At 40.7% G+C, this 20,368-nt stretch overlaps 1 protein-coding gene across 1 annotated transcript in view; it reads right to left on the bottom strand.

The window, feature by feature from the left end:
* Positions 1–1,532: 1,532 nt before the first annotated feature.
* anxa1a (annexin A1a) overlaps positions 1,533–20,368 on the bottom strand; it is a 32,914-nt gene continuing 14,078 nt past the window's right edge. The window contains exons 6-13 of the mRNA XM_043712125.1: positions 20,153–20,243; positions 19,977–20,056; positions 19,267–19,323; positions 19,088–19,181; positions 17,527–17,622; positions 10,738–10,796; positions 6,714–6,836; positions 1,533–1,753 (exon numbers count right to left, since the gene is read on the bottom strand). Of these exons, the coding sequence (XP_043568060.1) occupies positions 1,694–1,753; positions 6,714–6,836; positions 10,738–10,796; positions 17,527–17,622; positions 19,088–19,181; positions 19,267–19,323; positions 19,977–20,056; positions 20,153–20,243 (660 nt within the window). The 3' untranslated portion in view covers positions 1,533–1,693. The remainder of the gene's footprint in view (positions 1,754–6,713; positions 6,837–10,737; positions 10,797–17,526; positions 17,623–19,087; positions 19,182–19,266; positions 19,324–19,976; positions 20,057–20,152; positions 20,244–20,368) is intronic.

Raw genomic sequence — 20,368 nt, 5'->3', positions numbered from 1 at the left:
GAAAGGTGTGGGAAGGGAAGGGAGGAGTCTGAGATGGTCCAGGTGAACTTGAGGTCGGAGTGGAAGGTGTTGGTAAAGTGGATGAACTGTTCAACCTCCTCGTGGGAGTACGAGGCAGTGCCGATACAGTCATCGATGTAGCGGAGGAAAAGGTGGGGGGTGGTGCCACTGTAGCTGCAGAAGTTGGACTGTTCCACATACCCTACGAAGAGGCAGGCATAGTCCAGCAGGCTAAGATAAAAGGTAGGGAGGAGGGACTTTGGGGAGGGGCGTTGGAAATGCGATAATGCGATAGGTGGAAGGAGGTCAAGGTGAGGGTGATAGGCCGGACTTTCCTCATTCCTAAGGGCTGATGCCAGAAATGTCGATTCTCCTGCTCCTTGGATGCTGCCTGACCTGATGCGTTTTTCCAGCAACACATTTTCAGCTCTGATCTCCAGCATCTGCAGTCCTCACTTTCTCCTCGAAAATGTTGTAATTGTACTAGCTTCCACCGCTTCCTCTAGCAACTCATTCCATTGAAGAGAAAGACAAAAAGGAGGTTTAAAAAAAAAAGGATGCCACTGGATTGCAGAGTTGTTTCTTTTGCCAAGGATAAATATTTTTTCTGGCTACAGAGGGTGCAATCAAGGTGGTGTTCAGGAGGTGGTGGGGTGGGGGGTGGTGCAGGGGTAGAAAAGAGCAGAATTTCAAGTCTTTAAAAATTCTAACAAGACTAGATTGGGAACATTGTGTATACCCTCCAGTAGGGGCATCCAGAAGTCAGTCAAGTAATGTGGCAGGCTATTTTAGGACAATGAGGAAAAATCTCATCACCCAGAAGTGAAGAGCTTGTGGAATTGCCTGCCACAGAAAGCAGTTGAGGCCAAAACATTAAAATGCTTTTGAAGTTAACATTTCATCCCTCTAACCTTAAGAATTAGACTTACGGGGATAAAGTGGGACGGTATTGAGGATAATGATCAGCAATGATCATAAATGGTGGAGCAGGCTCAACTGGCTGAATAGCCTATTCCTGCTCCTGTTTTCTATGTTAAGTGCAGCACAATTCTGGGCAGGGAAGCTGTCCTTCCCCATACCCAACTGAATTGTGGCGAGTGAAGATGATGTCTGCTCCATCACACTTTTTTCTGGATTGGATTGTTTCTCCAACCCAACCCTCCATTCATTCATTCCTGCTTAGGTGTTGTGGAGTGAAGTGAAATTAGTATTAGGGACAGATTTACATAAGATATAGGTAGATTAGTTTGCAACGCTTGTGCTAAATATTCACTGGATTCAAAGAAACTGATCAGAAGTGGTTTGGTAATTGATAGAAGTGTCAAAATTTGGTAGCTTTGTAAAATGCTAAAAATTAAACTTTACAGCCAGTTTAAAGACCTGAGATTGGAAAACTAGCAGCTATCTTGGAAAAAGCTAGCAAGATGAGATGTCAGGGCAACTACAGTACTTTAAAATGAAGGCCAGCAGGTAATTTCAAATTATTTTCTCCTGTTTGGTAGCAATGATTACATTTTCATTTGATAGGTGAATGACAATTCAGAACTTTTTATTTGCACCATTAAAGGTATTCAACACCATGACATTGAAATGTTGACTTAGCAGTATTACAATTCAGCTTCATTACATGGTTACTGAAAATGACAAAGATGAGCATCCACAGACATTTGGTCCATATGAACCAAAAAAAATATCACTCGTCACTTCCACATAGAGCCAACAGGATTTTCTCATAGTCTGCTTTAGTGTCATCCTATGTATAAAGAAAGAAAATCAAAAGTTAGCACCATCACACAATATATTGAACTCCAGTTTATGTTTTTCTAACTCTTTCAGGAATGAAATGGTCATTTTTCTCCCCCATCCCAATTTGAGACAAACAATCCAGCAGGTTCTTTTCAGAAATGCTTGCGTACAAGAATCAATAATCAAGTACTTTTCACTCAAATTCACCTTGGATAATTGGGGCTCTTTCTTGGGTAGCTGGGACCTCTATAAACAGGATGGTCTTCACTTAAACCAGAGGGGTAACAATTTGGGTACAAATTGGGAGGGAAATTTGCTAATACTCTCTGGGTGGGTTTAAGCTAATTCAGCAAGGGGGTAGGAACCTAAATTGTAGTTAGAGTATACAGGAGATGGAGTAGTGAGGTCAGAAATAAGGTTAAGGTCACAAGAGGACACCAGCAAACAAGAAGTTGGTTTGAAGTGTGTCTACTTCAATGCCAGGAGCATTCAGAAAAAAGGTGGTTGAACTTGCAGTATCAGTTGGCACCTGGAATTGCGATGTTGTGGCCATTTGGGAGACACTGGTAGAGCAGGGACAGGAATGGTTATTGCAGGTTCCAGAATTTAAATGCTTCAGTAAGAACAGGGAAGATAGTAAAAGTGGTGGTGGAGTGGTATTGTTAGTCAAGTAGAGGAAGGTGAGGACTGCAGATGCTGGAGATCAGAGCTGAAAAATGTGTTGCTGGAAAAGCACAGGTCAGGCAGCATCCAAGTAGCAGGAGAATCAACGTTTCGGGAAGAAGGCTTATGCCCGAAACGTAGATTCTCCTGCTCCTTGGATGCTGCCTGAACTGCTGTGCTTTTCCAGCAACACATTTTTCAGCTATTGTTAGTCAAGGACAGTATTCTGGTGGCAGAAAGGACATTGGAGGACCCGTCTACCGAGGTAGAATGGGCTGAAGTTAGAAACAGGAAAGGAGGGGTTACCCTTTTGGGAGTTTTCTATAGGCCTCGGAATAATTCCAGAGATGTAGAGGAAAGGATAGCAAAGATGATTCTCAATAGGAGCAAGAATAACAGGATAGTTGTTATGGGGGACTAGCTTTCAAATATTGACTGGGAATACTATAGTTCACGTACTTTAGATGGGTTAATTTTTGTCCAATGTGTGCAGGAGGATTTCCTGACAGTATGTAGACAGGCCAACAAGGGCTAAGGCCACATTAGATTTGGGTACTAGATAATGAACCTGGCCAGGTGTTAGATTTGGAGATAGGTGAGCACTTTGGTGCCACTAAAGTAAACATAACTAAATTGTGATGGAAAGTGATAGGTGTACACCACAGGGCAAGAGGTATAGCTGGGGAAAAAGCAATTACAATGTGATTAGGCATGACTAAGGATGCATAACATGGCGAAGAAAACTGCAGGGGATGGGCACAATTGAAATGTGGAGATTATTCAAGAACAGCTACTACAGGTTTTTGATAGTACATACCTGTCAGGCAGGGAGGAAGTTGTTGAGTACAGGAGCTGTGGTTTACTAAAGAAGTTGAATCTCAACATGGTGGCTAAGTGGTTAGCACTGCTGCCTCATAGCGCCAGAGACCAGTGTTTGATTCCTGGCTCGGGCAACTGTCTGTGTGGAGTTTTGCACATTCTCCCAGGGTCTGCGTGGGTTTCTTCCCACAGTCCAAAGATGAATTGGCCATGCTAAATTGTTCATCGTGTTAGGTGGATTAGTCATGGGTAAATGTAGGGGAATGGGTGGGTTGCTCTTTGGAGGGTCAGTGTGGACTTGTTGGGCCGAAGGGCCTGTTTCCATACTGTAGGGAACCTAATCTAATCTAAGGAAAGGCAGCTTATGTTAGGATAAGATGTGAAGGCTCAGTTAAGGTGTTTGAGAACAACAAGTTAGCTCTCTTTAGGTCTTTCTTGGCTAAGAGGATCCAGGAAGGAATACAAGTAGTTGTTGGATAAGATCAATGAAAACTCTAAGGCTTTCTCCAGGTATACCAGGAACAAGAGAATGACTAGAGTAAGATTAGGGCCAATCAAGGATAATAGTGGGAAGTTGTGTGTGGAGTCAGAGGGAGGTAGGAGCACTGGATGAATATTTTTCATCAGTATTCATACTAGAAAAAGAATGTTGTTGAAGAAAATACTAAGATACAGGTCACCAGACGAGATGGGATTGAGGTTCACAAGGAAATGCTAGCAATTCTGAAAAGTATATTAAAAAAAGATAAATCCTGAGCCAGATGGGATTTGTGCTAGAATTCTCTGGGAAGCCAGGGAGGAGATTTCAGAGCCATTAGCTTTGCTCTTTATGTCATCATTGTCTACAGGAAAAGTGCCAGAAGACTGGAAGAAAGCAAATGTTGTTCCCTTATTCAAGAGAAGTAGAAACAACTCTGGTAATTATAGACCAGTGAGCCTTATGTTGGTCAAGTGTGAACTGTTGAAAAAGTTTATAAGAGATAGGATTTAATCATTTAGAAGTGAAGAAGTTGATTAGGGATAGTCAACATGGTTTTGTTAAGCATCGTTCATGCCTGACAAAACCTTATTGAGTTCAAGTTCTTTGAGAAGGTGACCAAACAGGTGGATGAAGATAAAGTGGTTGATGTGGTGTACATGAATTTCAGTAAGGCGTTTGATAAGTTTCCCCACAGTAGGCTATTGCTCAAAGTACGGAGGCATGAGATGGAGGGTGATTTAGTGGTTTGGATCAGAGATTGGTTAGCTGAAAAACAGGGTGGTGGTTGATGGGAAATGTTCATCCTGACTTTTTTTTTTAAAATAGTGGTGTACAGCAAGGATCTTTTTTGGATCCACTACTATGTCATTTTTAAAAGTGGCCTGGATGAGGGTATAGAAGGATGTGTTGGTAAATTTGCAGATGACACTAAGGTCAGTGGAGTCATGGATAGTGATGAAGGATGTTGTAGGTTACAGCAGGACATAGATAAACTGCAGAGCTGGGCTGAAAAGTGGCAAATGAAGCTTAATGTAGCAAAAAGTGTGAGGTGATTCACTTTGGAAGGAGCAACAAGAATACAGAGTACTGAGCCAATGGTAAGATTCTTGGTATGTAGATGAGCAGAGCAACCTGTGTCCATGTACATAAATCCCTGAAAGTTGCCACCCAGGTTGATAGGGTTGCTAGGGCGGCATAAGGTGCTTTAATTAGAAGAATTGAGTTTCGGAAGCATGAGGTTATGCTGCAGCTGTACAAAACTCTGGTGAGGCCACACTTGGAGTGTTGCGTACAGTTCTGGTCACTACATTATACAAAGGATATGGAAGCTTTGCAATGGGGTCAAAGGCGATTTACTACGATGTTGCCTGGTGTGGAGGGAAAGTTTTATGAGGAAAGGCTGATGGACAGGAGACTGCTTTTGTTAAAGAGAAGGCAGTTGTGAGGTGACTTAATTAAGACATACAAGGTAATCAGTGTTAGATAAGGTGGACAGTGAGAGCTTTTTTCCTCAGATGCTGATGGCTAGCACAGGGGGACATAGCTTTAAATTGAGGGGTCAGAGACATAGGACAGATGTCAGAGGTGGTTTCTTTACTCAGTAAGAGTGCATTCCATACCCTGTCTGCAATTGTGGTTTAAGGCCAAATTTAAGGGCATTTAAATGGTCATTGGATAGACATATGGATGAAAATGGAATATTGCGTAGATTAGGTAGGCTTCAGATTGGTTTCACAGGTCAGCACAACAGGGGGGCCAAAGGGCCTACATTGTAATGTTCTAAGTTCTAAAACACAAAATTTGAGAATGCTGGAATTGGGGTGTTCAGTTGTTCTATTGGTTTAAAAAGAGTCAAATTTCACAAGATTATTTCAGACCAAAAAGTGTAACCAAAAGTAAAAGCAATGGAAAGCTTGAGACCAGAGCTATAGCATGGGATAGATTAAAAACTGACCAAATCTTGTTTGTGCACAGGACTGATCTTAAAGAAAAACATTTTTAATACTGTTTTTCAAATGGGAAAATTGGATTCTGACAAAAAGCTCAATTTAAAATGATAACATTGTCACCCCCACCCACCTGCGACTGGCTTTTGTGGTTCATAATCCAAATGCTAGTGAACAGATTGTGTTTTGCATCAGGGAAAAACATTTTAGTTCATAATGTTAAGTTCAGCACAATGAATAATCACTTCATTCTCACCAAATGAAAAATCTATTTCTAAAGATATAATTCCAATTAAATTTAAGTAGGCATGGAAGCCCACAACATTGAGAATAAGCTTGTCTCTCTTTTTCAATTAGATTAGAGCTATGTCCCTATAAATGCCAAACAAGTTTAGAAATTCCTGGTTTCACTTTCGAAATAAGCTTCAGCTGTCCATTTAGATTGAGAAACATCTCTAGAAATATAGTCAAAACTTACTTTCTAAATTAAAATGAGCAAATTTTAACTACAAGATCAGTGCAGGAGGGCAAGATCCAAAATCAAAGCAGGATTAGTTTTGAGAAATTCAACTAGTGAGTGCAATCTTACGGTGACTAAACTGTTCCTTTAACAAGGTTACACAGTCCTTGGTTTCCTTCTCCCCCCAGAGAGGTTGTAAATGATAGATGCTGAAAAGTCTGGAGGTTGAAGGGTTTCAGGGACAATTTGATAAAAGTTAACTGATACTGTCTCAGAGACTTTAAAGTTTAAAAAAAAACACTTGTACAATGAAAGGGGGTGGCTGGTTCTCCCAGCTCTGCTGAGTAATGAAAAGAGCAACTGGACCCAGAAGCAGGTCCAGTCTGGTACACTCATGACTTCTATTCCATCCTGTATTCTGTTTTGTTGTTTAAAAAAGATTTACAAAATTACTAAATTAAACAAGTGGTTTGACTAGCTGATTCTCTCCTGGAATATCCATGTTACACCTACTTAAAACACCTAGCAAGGTTAGGGCCTGGGTTGCCTTCCAGAAGTGTTTTAAGAGGGCTTGCCTGATCTGGTCCACAACACTTACCTTGATAGCTTTGTAAAGTGTTTTTCCATATTTAGCTTTGTATGCTGCTTTGATGTCCTTCATATCCACTTCAGAGCGGGAAATCATAATTCTGATCAATACCTTATCTTTTGTACCATAGCCCTGTTCAAAAAAAAGTGGTTTAACAAACCCATTTCAAAAGATAGACACATCTGAAGCTGACTGGAAACATTTTAAAACAGTAGTTTCAGTAAAACATACATTGTAAGAGTACAATAGAATTATTGAATCCCTACAGTGTGAAAGTAGGCCAGTCTGTCAAGTCCACACCAACCCTCTAAAGAGCAGCCCACCCTAAACCACCCCATCCCTATAACCCTGCATTTCCATGGCTAATCCACTGGCATGTATTTCCCCACGCCTTCACAAAACTCCTAACCTTTCTCCATATTATATTTCCCATTCCCCCTCATTTCACAATCTCTACCACTGCCATGTCCAATTCCTTAAATTTCCATTGCATCCCATTTTTCTCATTCCCACCCTCACATCCATGTTTTCTATTCCTTCTCAAAATTCCCTCCCACTGTTTACCACACTATAGGTGATTATGTTAAATGAACTCATGTTTAACAAGTGTGTGGGCTACCACAAGCAAATAGGTGGTTCACTGAAGTGAGGCAAAGCAGCTGGTTAGACCTATGTACATATTTCACATTATAAATTCACCAACCAGTTGAAGTCTGGTCCACTTGCTTATGGCAACCATCTCCCTTGATGGTCATCTTTGATGCAGCACAGATTATGGCCATTTAACTTACATTTATGCTCTTATTCCCTCAAGCATTCATCCATTCCCTTAAACAAAACAATACTAGTCTATATCCACATTCTAATGGAGAGTGTTTTCCACATTTTTCTTCCATGGGATACAGTAATTGGTAGAAATAGCTCATTAACTGGTTGCTTCAGGCCATTTGAGGGCAATTAATAGTCCGCCACATTGCTGTGCATCTGAAGTCACATGTAGGCCAGACTAGGGTGGCAGATTTCCTTCCCTAAAAGGGCAACAAACTAGATGTTTGTTATTAAAAGTGGTTGTGGTCATGATCAGCTTTAAACAGCTTGCAATTCAAAAGATTGTCTCATCTGCCATGGTGGCATTTCAACCTATAACATTAGCCTGGGTGACTGGATATGTAGTCATGTTACATTACCACTTAAAAATGGGTTAGTCACTAAATCTATGCCTCCTGCTCAAAAGTTATTTCCCTCCAATCAAGCCCTTCATTTTAAGGAGCAGTCTGCTTTCTATGCAAGAAAACCACTCATGCTTCCCTAAGTTTGTAGAAACTGTCTATTCATTCCATTCTTAAAGTCATTACTATACTCCACAAAGCCTTCACAGACTGTAGTTTACTAGATCTTAGTCTGGGAGAAAGTGAGGACTGCAGATGCTGGAGATCAGAGGTGAAAAATGTGTTGCTGGAAAAGTGCAGTAGGTCAGGCAGCATCCAAGGAGCGGGAGAATCGACGTTTCGGGCATAAGCCCTGCTTGAAGAAGGCTTATGCCCAAAACGTCGATTCTCCTGCTCCTTGGATGCTGCCTGACCTAGATCTTAGTCTGTCTAGGGCCATAGTATTATGTACCAGTTTAAAAGCTTGTTGGTACTGTACTTAAATCCTTAGAATCCAATACATCTGCTTAGCCAGCTGCCACCTTCAAAGAGATTTCTCTACATGTTTATGCATATATCCTCAAGCATAACACCAGATTTAGGCACATTGAACTTGAAGTAATTAAGAGAAAAGGAGACTAGCTAAATGGCAACTGCAGATTCAGCAATTATCTCGCAGTGATCAGAGGAACTCTGGAATACAACATCTCAAGTCACAAAGAATTTAAAAAACAACCTTTCAAAAGCTGCAAAGATTAGAGATGCAAATCAAAACAAAGTAGTCAGTAACATTACAGCTGAAGTAGCAAGATGCTGACTACAACATGACAGAAAGCCATTTCCTGTGAATGATGTCCCAAACTGGAAACATTGTTTTACCTTATCAGTGGACTTGTGGTTTAGTGCACTGTGAAGGTCACAGCTTGAGAATAGCCAATAGATATGGTGATGCAAGTAAAGATGCTTTCCCAAGAATTGGACTAGGGGGGATAGGACAGTGTCGAGGTAGGTAGAGATGAGTTCAGTGGGGCAGGAGCATGCTGAGAATTGCTGTGCTCTTCCAGCACCATTGATCCAGAATAGATATGGTGATGCAAGTAAAGATGCTTTCCCAAGAATATTGGGAGCCAGGTAAGCCAGTGAAGTGAACAATGAAGACAATAATGAGTTAACACCTGTCAGCTATCTTACATAACCAAGAATCTTAAACTAAAGTGAGTCACTATTTGTGACCATCATGTTGGATGGTAATATCTGCAATTTAGTCTTCATGGAATTCAGGTTTAGTCTAGAGATATACAGCATAGAAACAGACCATTCAGTCCAACTCATCCATGCTGACTAGATCTCCTATATAAATTTAGTCCCATATCCCTCTAAACCCTGGTCATCTACCTATCTATAGGTCTTTTAAAATGTTGTAATTATACCAGCTTCCTCCATTTGCTCTGGCAACTCATTCCATACACTTGCCACACTGCGTGAAAAATATTGTCCCTCCTGTCTTTAAATCTTTCTCCTCTCACCTTAAATCTATGCCCTCTAGTTGAGCTCCTCCCACCATCCCTGGAAAAGACTTACCTATATACCCCATTCACACCAGTCATGATTTTATTAACCTGTAAAGATCACCCCTCAGCCACCGAAGGGAATGTAGCCCCAGCCTCTATCACTCAAACCCTCCAATCAGAGGAACATCTTCATAAATCTATTCTGAACTCTTTAATAAAGGATCTAAGATTTCCCTCCCCACCCAGTTTACATTTCTAATCTTTATACTGCATTCTATTTATTTTCATGTTTGTGGCTAATAAGTTCACCCTTTAATACCAATTTGGTTAATTTGGCTTCTTTTAACATAGATATTGGATGGGAAAAAGGAGGGTAGGATATTCACCTGGTTGCAACCTAGAGGTTGATGTGGGAGTGCCATTGAATCTGTCTCCCTTTAGTTCAGAGTGCACTAAAAACAGACCCTTTGGTCCATGCTGACCAATGTTTCCCAAACAAAGTTAACCCCAAATCCCTTTAAGGGTCTTATTCATGGATTTATCCAAACATCTTTTAAATGTAACTGTACCTGCATCTACCACTTGCAGTCAGTCCATTCGACACAAACCACCCTCTGAAAAGGTTACTCCTCAGGTCTCAAATCTCTCACCCCTTAACTGTGCCCTTTAGTCTTGAACTCCCATACCTTAGGAAAGAGACTTCTGCTATTCACCTTATCTATGGTCCTCAATTTTATTAACCTCAATATGGTCACCCCTGAACCTTCTACACTTGAGTGAAGGCATAATCCTGTCCAGCCTTGCCTGTGGATTAGTGGCAACTTCTTTCATCTATTTAAATAGTTACTATTTATACAGATATCCCATTGCCCTGCATTAAATTTCTGCTGCTAGTACCTTCCTTGCTCAAAACAGACATGTCCTTAAAGTCTATTTCAGTCTTCAACAGAAAAACTTTGGTGTAGTAAGCCGTATTCTGGAAGTCATTTGGTACTTGTCCATCTTAATTTGCTTGAGAAATGCAGTAATCCTCAGGCCTCGACCTGACTCTTTTGCCCAAGAGGGATGTCGCAACTGTCCTTTGGCAAGAACTTGCTGGTATTGTCCTTTTTATTGTTGCGGCTTCCAATTTTGCTAATGAGCAAATTAATCCAATAACTATAAGTAGTGATGGCTTCTTTTTTGCCCAGACTTTCCCTCACCACTCTGTTTTTCTTCATTAACATTTTTTAAAAAATCTAGGTTATTGAAAAAACCATCTACAATCACTTGGTATGTCACTTCTTTCAATAAGTGCCACCTGCATGCACACAAATGCGTAGTAAAATACATTTCACCATAGGTTCACTTAAAGCCGGAGAAACAGATAGTCACCTTCATGGAATTATACAGCTTTTCAGCAAAGTAATCCGGTTTGTTTCCAATGCATCGTACTGTGTCAAAAAAAAAAAAAAAAATTTCAGTGAACTTCATGCAATGGTTTCAGGAAAAGCACAGCCGGTCAGGCAGCATCTATGAAGCAGAAGAATCGAAGTTTTGAGCATATGCCCTTCATTGTGAATTCCTGACGAAGGGCTTATGCTCAAAAACATCAATTCCCCTGCTCCTCAGATGCTGCCTGACCTGCTGCGCTTTTCCAGCTCCACTCTGATCTCCAGCATCTGCAGTCCTCACTTTCTCCTATGCAATGGTTTCATTACGGTTGGAGAAAGGAAAGGCTGTTACATGATACTTTTTATAAAGTACTGCAGAGGGCACTTTTATTAGATTCCAGTAACAATAGTTGCAGTAGAAAAATGAATTGGGTACGGTTCAATAAAAAGTGAAGTAACTTTGCATTATTCTCAATGTGAACAGAGATTTTTCAGTCTGGTTGCCACATCACAATGTGAAGGTACAGAATTGAAAACAAACTCTAAGTCTAAACGTTTGGTCTCCTGATGAGAGCAGTAATACTAAGAATGCAGTGAAAGAAAAAAAAAGCAATTGACTTGCTGTCAGTTACGGAAGTATTTTCCGGGGGCTACAAGCCACAGGAATGCTTTACGAAGACGAGTTGAAAAAAGCTCATGTCAAAAAGCCCTTTATGCTGCCAACCACGCCTATAAAGAGCAGTGCAGTAATCGTGTAAATTACTACTTGATGTGGATTTGATCTGTTAGTCAGAAGTGTTTCAGACAGTATGTCCCTGGAGGCAGAAGCGTTAACTGCAACAGAACAAAAAACAAAGCAAGAAGTCTCAGAACTTAATTTCTTGATGAAGCATACTTGAGCATTACTGGTAGAGGTAGTTGTGTTTATCTTCTGGCAGGAAGCAGGAATTCTAAGAGTAATCAGCTCAGTGAAAAGGAACAGTGATAGGTTTTCAAGTCAGGATGGAGCAGCACGAGGCTGGGGGAGGAAGATAGGATCATATGTCTATGTATCTGGTGTCCTTGTCCTTCTAGGTAGGATGCATGGGTGTGGAAGGCATGATGTAGTTGGTACACTGCTGCCACTATGCATCAACAGTGAAGGAATTAAGTGTTAATGCAGTAGATGGGATATTCAAGTGGACTGCTTTGGCCTGCCAATGTTGAGCTTAACGTTTGATGAAGGTGCTTAGAGTGTATCCAGTTGTGGTTTTGTAAGAAAAACAGGTGTTACTGACTGCAGAAATTCTAAACTACTTTGCTCTGCGAGAGATAGTGTGTATAGCTGGCCCAGTTCAATTTAGTCAGAGCATTGGTAATGCCCAATATTTTAATGGTGGCAGCGTATGTAATGGTGGTTGGGAGAAGGAGGAGTGGGTAGGCTGGTTGGAAAGGGAGGAGAGAGAAATATATCAGTAATGTTGTAGATATTGTAATGTCAAAGAGATTATCATCGGCACCATGGCCTGAATTGTATTTGCCACTTACCAATTCAAGACAACAATTCTACTGCATATAGGTACTGAATCAGTCAGTATTCAAAGAGCCACGATAAGCTCTGTGCAAACAGTGAACATACATCATTTGGACTACTGTGGAAGATGGTTGGGCCTAAGGCATTATCCTAAAGAACAAAATGTTTAGTGATAGTCCAAATAACCATCTTCTCTTGGCGCTAATTATAGCTTTAGCCAGTCAATAGCTTGTTCACCATACCCTTTCCTATAGTCACCTCACACAAAGCACTTGATGTTCATGGAATTCCACTTTACTAGGCTCCTTGCTGCCATATTGCAATTTGTGCACAAGCAGTCACCTCAATGAAAAGAGGTTCGAAAGTCCTCGATTTGGATGGACATTGATAGACTCATGTAGCTAGAGAGTAAAATAATTCTTGAAAATGTGAAAAAAAGGAAGAGATGCAGAGTTGAACATTAGGCCCACTAGAAGCTTGGGAAAATAGGAAATGAGGAAATGACAGAATTGTCAAATAAACGCTCATCAGTTTGTGGCAAAAGCCACAGAAATCATTCAGAAATACTGGATCAGGGACAAAAAAAGGGATAGCGTAAAACACAATCACTTAAAGTAATGGGGAAGTCAAATGAGGCAAATCAACTTGTTCCTCAGGTCTGATGGGATGCATCCTAAAATTAAGTAACTTGGTGGGAAACTGGTAATGATTGTCCAAAAATCTTTAGATTCTGATTGTCAGTTTTCCAATCCTCTGCGACTTCAACATATCACTTATTCAAAAAAAAAAGGGACAAGAAAGTAACTCTAGGCCAACTGGCAATAAAAAACAACAGTTAGGAATACAGTACAACCTCAATTACTGAACATCAGAGCTCAAGGTCCTGTAAAAACAACAATACAAACAACAAACCACATTGATGGTTAAACTGGTATAGCATTACTGGATAATCAAGGCATGTTCCAATAACCAGCACTCAAATCACCACTTCTTACAATAGAAGAGTTATCCAAACAAAATACTCCCTGCCTGTCTTGTTCAGATAATTGAGATTGTACTGTACATAAGCACAGTTAGCGTGGTTTCATGTAGAGAAAATCATCAGATACATTTTAGAACAGTGGAGCAAGCAGGATAGATGAAGGAGAACTAAGACAATATACCGCACATCTCCTGGAAATTCAATGAGATACTGCATAGAAGACTAAGAAAATAACCCAATAACTCTTTTCTTACCATTCTTAGCATATTACCATACTAGATCATCTTTAAACCATTGGGATGGGGGGGCATTTTTCTGGATGGCAACGTGTAACAGTGCTGTAGAGGTCAGTTATCATAATAAGTGACTTGGATCAGGAAGTTAATATACTATAATCAAGTTTTCAGATGAAAATATAGGTTGGAAAGTAATTATGAGGATGATTGGAGTTTGCAGAGGGATTTTATAGACAAGTTATACGAGGGAGCACAAATCTGACAGATGAAAAAGTCTGGGAAAATGAGGTTATGCACTTTAGTAGTAAGAATACAAGAGTGAACAGCATTTAAATTGGGTGGTGGGATGTGGAAGAGATTGCATAAAATCTGTAGAGTGGTTTGAGGGTCCTCATGCACAAATAAATGCTATTATTTCAGACTCATCAGATGATAGATAAAAGGTTTCTACTTGCCTACCTTAAAAAAGGACTAGAGTCCAAAGTAGAGATCTTGCTAAACCTATGCAAGGCACTGGTCAGACCACAGCTACAATGTCAACAGTTTTAAGCCCCTTACCAAAAAAGATCATATACTGGCAACTGAGGCAGTCTAGAGAAAGCTTACTGGTTGATCCAAACTATGGAGGGACTACCCTAGAAGAGAGGTTAAACCAGTATTCCTTACAATCAGTACAGAAGACAGAGGCTATGTATCAATATTGGTAGAGTTAACAGATGCAGAAAGGCTATTTGTTGCAGGAAGTCTAGAACCAGAGCATACTGAGTGAGGTATGCAGGGGTGTCACTCATGCGATGAGGACTCTGTCAGACAGTAGTAAACTTGTGGAATTTATGAGCTGTAGAGCCATTGAGTATTTAAGGCGGAGATAGGATTTCCAAACAAACAAACAAAAAGAAAGAAAAAAAAATTAATAGGTTATAACCAAAAGAAAAGTGGACTTAAGGATTCAATTCAGCCAGGATATTAGTCTGCTTTGTCATTCAAAGTGCTGAATGGCTTGTCTGTTCCTACAGCTTAGGTCTTCAATGACAGAACATACTTACAGCTTGACAATATTGAGCACTTTCTGTTCAGGAGTTTAATGCTGACTTGGTTAAAGAATAAACATAAGGCACGTTTATGTACGCCAATACCATTATCATGTAAATTAATTGGACTGAAGGCAAAAGATTAGAGAAATGAGAGGGTTTAAATATGATCAATTCTTGCTCTGTAGCATAGAAGTTGTGTTCTCACACCATGGCCACCTATGCATTGAGTTAACGCTGCAGCTTAAAGATGTTATAAAAAGCAAGATACTGGCAACGTTTGAACAGAAAAACAGGGTTCATATCAATGCTGAAGATTCATTTGTCTTTTAACTAGACATTGGGTGTGTTTTACTATCGAAAAAGGTGGGGAAGGAGGTAAAGTCCTAGAATAGAAAACGTAGCCAAAAGTAAATACTCAAATATACACAATGGAACTAAAAGGCAAAAGGAATGGTAATAGTTAAAAGCATTAGAAGAGTGCAAAATAACGGTAGAAGAGTGAATTTTTTTATTTCAAAAATACACTTTATTCATAAATATTTGATCTATACAATTGGACGTGCCATCCTTCTGTAAACATTCCATTTCTTTGCGTATCGAAACAGAGTAATCATTGCTATTCACAGGTTGGTGCGATTACATTGAGCTGAGGTGCCAGCGGAGCCCAAATGACTGCGTGGGCCCCCTGTTCTTCTTAGGCAGGCAGATGTTACATGGTGGTCTTTCCCCACCGCACCTTGGCGGCAGCTGCCCCAAGCTTCAGCGCGTCCCTCAACACGTAGTCCTGGACCTTGGAATGTGCCAGTCTGCAACACTCAGTCGGGGTCAACTCCTTCAGCTGGAAGATCAACAGGTTTCGGACAACCCAGAGAGCGCCCTTCACCGAGTTGATGATCCTCCAGGCACAGTTGATGCTCGTCTCGGTGTGCGTCCCGGGGAACAAGCCGTAGAGCACAGAGTCCCGCATCACAGCGCTGCTCGGGACGAACCTNNNAAAGTTCTGGCGATGAGGTATTCTGCCAAATGGCTTTGACAGTCTGCTCAGGGAACCGCTCGATAGGATCTGCCCTCTCCTTTTCCCGAAGGGTCTCAGGGACACTACGTGCTGACCACTTCCTGATGGACTTGTGGTCAAAGGTGTTTTTCTTGATAAATTTCTCCACGAAGGACAGGTGGTACGGAACGGTCCAACTACTCGGAGCGTTCCGCGGCAGCGAGGCCAGGCCCATCCTTCGCAACACCGGGGACAGGTAGAACCTCAGTACGTAGTGACACTTGGTGTTTGCATACCGGGGATCCACACACAGCTTGATGCAGCCACACACAAAGGTGGCCATCAGGGTGAGGGTGGCATTGGGTGTGTGTTTTTTCCCCCCATTGCACCGGTCTTTGTACATTACGTCTCTTCGGACCCGGTCCATCTTTGATCTCCACACGAAGTGGAAGATGGCCCGGGTGACTGCGGCGGCATAGGTTCTGGGTATAGGCCAGACCTGTACCACGTATAACAATACCTGATGAGCAGGTTTTTACCCACGATGGAGAGCGACCGTTGCTCCCACCTGCCCAGTGTCTGTCTCACCTTCCAGATCCACTCCTCCCAGGTCTTGGCGCACGCCCCAGCCCCCCCGAACCAAATACCCAGCACCTTCAGGTAGTCAGTCCTGACGGTGAAGGGGATCGAGGATTGGTTGGCCCAGTTCCCAAAGAGCATGGCTTCGCTCTTGCCTCGGTTTACCTTGGCCCGAGGCCCGTTTGAACTGGTCACAGATGCACATGAGTCTGTGCACGGACAACGGATCCGAGCAGAAAACGGCGACGTCATCCATGTACAGGGAGGCCTTAACCTGCAGGCCCCCGCTGCCAGGAATAGTCACCCCTCTCAGGCTCGCATCCTTCCTGATGGACTCGGCAAATGGCTCTATGCAGCACACAAACAAGGCAGGAGAGAGAGGGCAGCCCTGCCTATCTCCAGATCTGACTGGGAAGCTATCTGATTCCCACTCATTGATTGAGACTGCACTGACAATGTTGGTGTAGAGCAGTCTGATCCAATTAGCGATTCCCTCCCCGAAGCCCATTTTGGAGAGGGCATCTCTCATATATATGTATGCGATATCCTGTCAAAGGCTTTCTCCTGGTCCAGGCTGATGAGGCAGGTGTCCACCCCCCTGTCCTGCACGTAGGCGATCGTATCTGAGGAGCACAAGACTCTCAGCGATCTTCCTGCCCGGTACAGCACAGGTTTGGTCAGGGTGAATCACCGATCCCAGAGCAGACCTGACCCGGTTGGCGATGACCTTTGACAAGATTTTGTAGTCTGTGTTTAACAGCGAGATCAGGTAGAAGAGTGAATAGGTCAAACCTTAAGGAAAAAGATTGATGTTGAAAAGAAAAAAAAAAAAAAGGACAAAACTCAAGCTCTGAAGTAGTTGAACTTGTAGAGTTCAGGTGACTACAAGACGTCCAGAAGAGAGACTACACCAAGCTACAGCGTTTCAACAGATTACTTTATAACTGTTTTCAGTGCCAACAAGAGTACAAGTAAAATCACCGCTTCATTGCTGGAAGAAAACCCAATTATTTTAATTGGTTGATGCAAATATCACCACTTCAGTCTGTCTGGAGGAATGCAAATATCTATTTGCATTTGTAACTAAAAATCATTAACCAACTGCTATCAAAAGTGAATCTTCAAACCTGGATAGATTTGTACATATCACTAATACGGAGTACTTGGTATTGGAAATCTGATCAATGGTTGTGAAAATTATGTGCTTAGTCATCATTGTCTGAAATCCAAACTGAATTAGTGCTTATGTTTGTTACTCAAAGACTAGAGCTCAAACTTCCAGCTCCAACAGAGATTAGTATTTGTTCGTTCGAGGTTGCTCACCAACAATCTCAAATTCGACAACTCTTAGGAGTAAATGACCAATGATTTAGTGACAAAAAAGTGTGGATTACTTTGCACGGATTCAAAGAAATGGAACATCAACAGAAGGTTAGATAATCTTTCACATACCCAAAGATATGAGAGCATTTTCTATGTCCCCTTTCAGTTCAAGATCCAAGGCCTTGCCAATCTCATGACTGCTATATTTTGTGTATCGCTCAAACACTAGATAAAAAATAAAACAGGACAAAATCAATTAATTTCTCAATGAGATCAAAGTGTTAAGTTGCCATTAAAATTGCAAAGTGTCAGGAGTATGAAATTTTTCCCACATTTCACTTGTAGAAAAGTTGAGGATTACAAAAATCATAGCTTTTAAAATAATGATTTGGAGACCCCAGTATTGGACTGGGGTGTAAACAATTACAAATCACAACACCAGGTTTAATTAGAAGCACTAGCTTTTGGAGCATCGCTCCTTCATCAGGTGGTGTCGCCACAACCACCTGATAAAGGAGCAGTGCTCTGAAAGCTAGTGCTTCCAATTAAACCTGTTGGACATTAACCTGGTGTTGTGTGATTTGTAACTTTTAAAATGATGGTATATTCAGATAACTTTCAAAAAGCATTTCTAACAATTGTTAGACCAGTTTACACTACAGCAAGTGTATCAAAGTCACTTAGAGTTACTGCTGTTCATTTTGCCAGCTGGCCAACTACTCTGCCAATTTGAAATCTGGAAGCAGGAAGAATTCATTCCACCCCCTCAACCTTGAGCAGAGTTCATCCAAATACTTCAGTCTTCTTTCCAGCCGTCTCAAGCCCAATTAGAATATTCTTAGTTTCCAAAATTTACTACTTTTTCCAGAACTTAACTCAGTTCAGCTGTTCCCTCCCTTATTTGGCCTGATCTCCTTAATACTTCTGATCTCAGCATACAAAGTATCTAGTTGGAGTTATGCAAGTCTCATTTAAACTATGCATTGCATAACTTAGTTCTACTCAATCATTGGATTAATTCTTAGCTAGTAAACTGCCAATTTTGATTTTATATTCAAAGCTCTAATTTAGCAAGATTGTAGTGGCTTGGAGTCCAAGATTTCAACATTAGTATAGTACTGGACTGTTTCATTGTTAGGGATGGAAATGAGAGGAGACAATATCAAACTTCTCTCCTTCAGGATAGCATTCTTAATATGGAAAAGAATAGTGTAAGATCATGCACAATTACTTTTATATAGAGTTATTTGAAATTCCTTCTTTCAATGAAGAGAGAGTAGTTATTTGGTACAGAACTGGAATATTGCTAAAACAACTTTCCTGAAACGTTTCCATCTTACACTCAAATTGGGACAGCTTGCAAAATCTATTCACGGGAAACAAGCCTTTATATTGCAAGAGGAGAGTACTGATTGGTTAGTAATTGGACCAATTCAGTACACTTCACAGCAACTCCTATTAATGCTGGTTGACAGCCAGTAGCCAGGCTTTTATGTTTTAAGCCAAGGAGGCTGACTGGTCAAGGCGTTGCCCTGAAAAAAAAGTTGCATCAGCAAAGTATTGACAACTAAATTGTGTTACTGTAAATATTTAAACACCTAAATTAAAGATGTAACTTACAAATCTTACTTGATTAGATTAGGAGAGCTTGAACATTTTCACTGGAGTATTGACAGTTTCGTTACCTTACCTGTTTGCATGTGTGCAGCATTTCTGCTTGTAAGAATTCTAATGAAAGTGTCAACATCAGTCCCTTTCCTTCTTTCACCAGCTTCGTATAAAGCCTAGATTAAAATGTATAATTATAGTCCTGCAATTAAATAACTTCTAAGAATGTACAGTAATTTGGAGCAAAAGCAATCAACTCACCCTTGCATCATTATCAGCAAGGTCATGATCCACTGTACAACCTTCATCTCTAGATGCCTAACAATATAGAGAAGATTTAAATTGATAAATGTAATTTAATATTTCAAAAATATCAGCCTTGAATTACATCAGAATTTACAGTCTAAATAAACTAACTTTTGTTTGTTAAGATGCTACAAATTCAATCAAAACAGTTTGGAAGGATTCAAATGGGTCTGGCAGCAAATTTCAAAACGTTATTGCAATGGCTGTCATTCCTCTGAAGGATATCTATTTCCATTGATTTTCCTCCTTCATACCTAAAGGTGGACTGTCATTGTTGCACACCAATGATAGTTACCCAAACTAGGGACACAGAGCTAACTATCCTGGTTATGTTTAGGAACTGCAAACTCATTATATACATTGCCTCCCATTCAAGCTTTAATAGGCATGAAAAATCAGTATTATGATATTCCATTTCTATTATGTGCCTGGTTTTAGGACTGTACCATGATAAATAACTTGAGTCTGTTGATGCTTTAGTCTTATTGCCATTTACTTTGCCTCTGCTAAAGGGATAGGCTTCATAAGTAGTGCAGGTAATGTTGATGTATAGCTAATGTTGATGTATTAGACAAAGCATTCCTTCAGTAGAAAGGCTACGAATCTTTTGAATAAAAAGCATGACTATTTTGAACATATACTTCAGTGTTGTAAAGATATTTTACCTTAAGTAGCGCAACTAAAGCCTTTTGGAAATCCCCAGATGTATCACCCTTGATCTTGTCCTCCAATTCACTGCCAAATTCTACAAAAGAAAACCATAAATCAATAGTAATCTGTCAAGTGAGACCCATGTGCTTTTCCTTTATTGCTTTAGATTACCCCTCACAAAATGCATTACCTTCTTTGTATGCTTTAATGATATCCTTGATCTCTTTGTTGCTCCTAGATACCAATATCTCTACTAGACAGTCTTCATCAGTACCAAGACCCTATCAACACACAATTTGACATGAATACAATTTAAATGGTACATCAGGGTTGAATCCAGTAAGTCGTCCTTTAAGATGACACGTAGAAATTACAGTACAGAATCACATTGGTGATTCTACCCCTC

Source organism: Chiloscyllium plagiosum, chromosome 2 (genome assembly GCF_004010195.1).
Source record: "Chiloscyllium plagiosum isolate BGI_BamShark_2017 chromosome 2, ASM401019v2, whole genome shotgun sequence".
NCBI lineage: Eukaryota > Metazoa > Chordata > Chondrichthyes > Orectolobiformes > Hemiscylliidae > Chiloscyllium > Chiloscyllium plagiosum.
The sequence above is the reverse complement of the archived record's forward strand: the minus strand, read 5'-3'. Positions and strand labels throughout refer to the sequence as shown.